Source organism: Belonocnema kinseyi, chromosome 8 (genome assembly GCF_010883055.1).
Source record: "Belonocnema kinseyi isolate 2016_QV_RU_SX_M_011 chromosome 8, B_treatae_v1, whole genome shotgun sequence".
Lineage (NCBI taxonomy): Eukaryota > Metazoa > Arthropoda > Insecta > Hymenoptera > Cynipidae > Belonocnema > Belonocnema kinseyi.
Window position 1 is genome coordinate 62,590,298 of NC_046664.1, and position 4,842 is coordinate 62,595,139.

Consider the following 4,842-nt stretch of genomic DNA (forward strand, 5'->3'; position numbering starts at 1 on the left):
AAAATCACGTTTTTTTTTTGTTTAAACTGCATTTTGGGATAATAAGAAATTTTTTTGAGGAATTTCATTGGCACCGTCGGAAAGAGGAGATCTTAAGCAATACAAATATATGTGTCTCAAATTTTTCTAGTGTCGAATAGTCTTAGTTATTGGCCGTTGAAAAGCAGTGTACCGGTAGTGGCGTTTTGGCCGTTTAAGGGTTAAAGAATATTCACCTCCTAAGGAATTCTCAAGGAATAATTTTCATGCAATTACTTTTAATTTTGACTCTCCCAATATTCTTTTACTGTTCCCGGAAAATACCCCCAAAAATGCAAAATATCAGTTTGCTATCAAATTCATGCTAAAGCCGGTATTTTTCGGAATTTGTTCAACATGAATAATTTTTAATTCATATGTTATTATTTGTTCAAACAATTATTTCCCCTGTAATTCGTGAAAAGTTATCCTTCAGGATAAATTATATAAAGTTGATGGACGTAAAAAGTAGTACTTCTTGTTTAACATATTTTGTAATTATTTACGATTCTTTCACCTTAAATCGTAAAAGGTTATTTTTTTCTAGAATTAATGACAAAGTTAATGAATATTGAAAGTAATATATTTTTCAAGGATATTTGGTAATTGTTTAAACTATTATTTCCCCTGTACAGTAGGAAAAGTTATTTTCTGGAATTAATGACTCAGTTAACAGATGTTGAGACTAATATTTTCTTTTTAATGATATTTAGGAACTTTTAAACGAATTTTCATGTGCTTAAACGATTATTATTCAGTATTTCCTTAGCTTAGAATGTATAGTGTTTAAACAATAATGACTTGTTTCCCTATGAAAATATGCAATTGAGTAATTATTCATTGTTTAAATAATGTCGAAAAATCTTTTTAAACAAATATTGCTCTGAACATTCTTTAATTGTATAATTAATTGCAGAAAAGAATAACTTTGAATTTACAGGGAATAATTCTTTAATTAATTCAAAATTAGTTAAAAAATAATTGTAAACGCTTTACTCAAAGATTACAAATTATTAATGTCGAAAACATTCCGAAACATACCGTCCTTAGCCTAAGTTTTATAGAAAACTGTTATTATTTTTTTTGTGTTTTCCGGGCACAATAATTCGGGGATTTACATCACAGAAAATTGATCTTAAGTACTTCTTGTTCGATTTTTCTTGAAAACCGAGCTTTTCTCATTTATAACCCTAGGTTAATTTCAAAAGTTCGGATTAACAAATAAAGTAACAAAAGTAAACAAAAAGTTCGGGGTAAACAAAAAAATAAAAATAAAACTGCGGATTTTCTTCTTCCGGAAAAGGAATAAATTTGGGGGGAGGGGGGTCGATTATCTAAAATCGAAAGTTGAATTTTTGGACGGCCCTAGTGCTCACATTCATAAAAAAAAACCTAAAAGCACGTACTTATTTGGGACTTCGGGCTGAAAGTTAAACTACTTTATTAAAAATTTATTTTCTTGTTTGGAAACTCACAATTTTAGTTTAAAAGTTCAACTGTTTTATAGAAAATTCGTCTTTTTACCTTGAAAATGTAACAATTTGGTAGAAAATTTAACTATTCTGTCGAAAATGTAAATTTATGTTGTTAAAAATTCTACTGATTTGTAAAAAAATCGCCTTTTTAAATTGAAAATTATTGCTTTTCTATGAAAATTTAACTATTCCATTTTTGTTGTGAAGTGTTCTTTGTTAGACTAAAATTTCAAATATTTGGCTAAAAACTAATTTTTTCTTGATAGAAAATTAATCTTCGTTGTTAAAAATCCAACTAGTTCGTTACAACTTTTTGCATTTTGTTAGAATTTTCGTCTTTACAGAAATTTTAACTATGTGATTGAAAATGAACATTTATGTTGAAATTTCATACATTTGGGTTTGAAATTCAGTGGTTTTTTTTAAAAAGAAAATTCGTCTTTTTGTCTAGTCAATTTGGTAAAAAATTCAAATCTGCAGTAGAAAATTAAACTCTTCTGTAGAAGATTCGTTTTTTAAATAAAAAATGGATTTTTTCAGCTGACAATTTTACTTCTATTTTTGGCTTTTTTTGTAATTTAGAAATTGAACTATTTGGTAGAAAATTATCCTTCTTGAAAAACAGCTATTTGGTTAAAAATTCCTGCGTTTTGTTGAAAATTCGTGTTTTTGGCAGAAAATAAATTTTTTGGTTTAAAATGTTAAAAATTTGGTTGAAAACTAATCGGTTTTGTTTAAGGATTCAACTAGTTTCTTGAAAACTTGACTTTTTGGATGAATTCAATTGTGTTTTATTTAAAATAAAATACTTTTTTTGGCGAAGTATCAACTACAATATTTCTTATTGAAAATTCATCTTTCTAGGTAGAAAATTTATCTTTCTAGGATGAAAATTCACCGTCTTGGTTGAAAGTTGAACTAATTTCTTAAAAATTAATTTAAATTCATTCTTAAAAATTTATCTTTGATTGATAATTGAACTACTTTGTTGAAATTTCCCTTTTTGGGTGTAAAAATTAATTTTTTTAACTAGAAATTTAACTTTGGTAGAAATTGACCTTTTTTCTTGTAATTTATATTTTTCGGTTTGAAAATTTAACTGTTTTATACAAAAAATTCGTGTTTTTGTCTCAAAAATTTGGTAGAAAATTAAACTATGTGGTAGAAAATTCAACTGTTTTGTAGAAGATTCTTTCTGTTTTTTCAAAATTCTTTTTGTTTTTTCAATGAAAACTTATCTATCTTTTTTGCTTAAAAGTTGATTTTTCTAGTTTAGAAATTTAACTATTTGGTTGAAAATTTATTTAATTTGTTAAGAATTCGTCTCTTTTGGTAGAAAATTATTTTTATTGGTTGAAAATTCAGCTGTTTGGTTAAAAATGTATGTTTATTGTTGAAAATTTCTTTTTGGCGTTAAACATAAATTTTATTAACTAAAAATAAAACGATTTGATTGAAAATCAACTTTTTTTATTAAACTTCAAATTTTTGGGTTGAAAAGTCGACTGTTTTGTATAGAATCTAACATTTCCATTTTCGTTTAAAAAGTTGATATTTCAGTTTAAAAATTCAACTATTTAGTTGAAAATTGACGTGCTTTGTTGAAAATTTGTATTTTTCAGTAAAAAATAATCTTTGTGTTTGATAATGTCTTTTTAACTTGAAAATTGCATTATCTGGTTCAAAATTTATATATTTTTTTGAGAATCTGTCCTGTATAGTAGAAAATTAATCTTCTTGGTTGAAAATTCTACATTTTGAGTGAAATATTGTGTCTTCATTGACTGCAAAATCTTTCTTTGTTGAGGATTCAAGTATTTTTTTGAAAATTCGTCTTCTTTTTTATTCAATTCTATAGTTTTTGGTTTAAGATAAAAATCTTTTTAAGTCGTTTTACTTTATTTTTGGATAACGCCGAAACACATTTACGACAAAAATGTAGCCACTCCTAAAAAACGGGGTTACATAACATAAAATTTCAGAAAAATACTAAAGGTAAGGTCTGATAACTTTTAATTCTTCGGGTGGGGGGGGGGGGCAATCGCCCCTCTCTGGATCCGCCCTTGTTGTAATACAACTTTTCTTATTTGACAAAGATATGGTTGTAACTTTAGTACTATTTAATTATAAAAACATTATAAATATAATAGAAAAGCTAGGAAATTGTGAAAATGAAAGTTTTTGATCACTGCTACTTTTGTACTTCATATTCTGCAATCATGGTTGCCGCAAGACCTGAAAAAGTCATAAAATTTTATAACCGAACTTCTGTAACAACCCTGACAATATTTATTTATATATTTGACGTATAATATTATTTTTCAGCTCTAGTAGTCATTACAGCAATGGGTGGATATGCAATGGCACCTGCTCCTTTTGATTTATATACTTTCAGTATGTGCTCCCTTGGCACTGGCTTAGTTTCGGCATCGGCTAATGCTATAAATCAATTTTGCGAAGTTCCCTTTGACGCTCAAATGAATCGTACAAAGAATCGAGTACTAGTCCGTGGCTTTCTTGCGTAAGTTAGACATTTGACTTTACTCTATGTCTATGAGAACCTGGTCTTATATTTTTTAATTGCTTTTTGAACGAAGAACACTAAACTCCCGATATAAGACCGGTCTTAGCCTTGATCCTAAATCGAAGAAATCCAAAAGTAAACAGACAGAGTTGCATGGATCATTTCTGTTGAATTTGAGCGCGAAGGTCATCAGTTCTAGGAATAGCGTAAATAGAGTTGTTTCGCGATTTTAGATAAAATAATTTTTTAATACATAATTTTAATCTGAATCGAAAGGGCGTTATAATTTTTTTTTTATTTTGTGTCGTTCAACAGAAAAAAATTATTAAATATTGAAGGCGGTAAAACACTTATTCAAATTGGTGTCACGTGTGTGTCACATGACTCAGATGTTCTCATAATTATCTATCAATGTGACGATGTGAAACTTATGATAAAGAGGTTGGGCCACGGTCTGCTGTCAATTCTGACTATTTTGATTTGACAGCTTTATTTCTTTATTCATAATGTGTCTCCTAAGGGTTTACATGACTTCCATTCCTTACAATCTTTCCGTTTAAATCTATATATTTTGTACAATCTTATCCTTTCTATATATACAATTATTTACAACTATTTACATAAAGTCCTATATCTAGTTCCTTATTTCTATTTCCTGCGATAGCGCAATTTAGGACTTGTTAGCAAGCGAGTGAGCGAGCGAACGAAAGCGAGAGTGCAAGCGAGAGAAAGAGCATGAGAACGCAAACGCATCTTAGTCTACTTAACTTTTACTTTACCATTACTTACAATTTTCACGCTTCTAATCTAAGCGACTTCCGTTTC

The 4,842-nt window shown here is 28.2% G+C and overlaps 1 protein-coding gene across 1 annotated transcript in view; it reads left to right on the forward strand.

The window, feature by feature from the left end:
- LOC117177764 (protoheme IX farnesyltransferase, mitochondrial) overlaps window positions 1–4,842 on the forward strand; it is a 21,614-nt gene that overhangs the window by 2,144 nt on the left and 14,628 nt on the right. Inside the window, exon 4 of the mRNA XM_033368672.1 lies at window positions 3,819–4,014. Within this exon, the coding sequence (XP_033224563.1) occupies window positions 3,819–4,014 (196 nt within the window). The remainder of the gene's footprint in view (window positions 1–3,818; window positions 4,015–4,842) is intronic.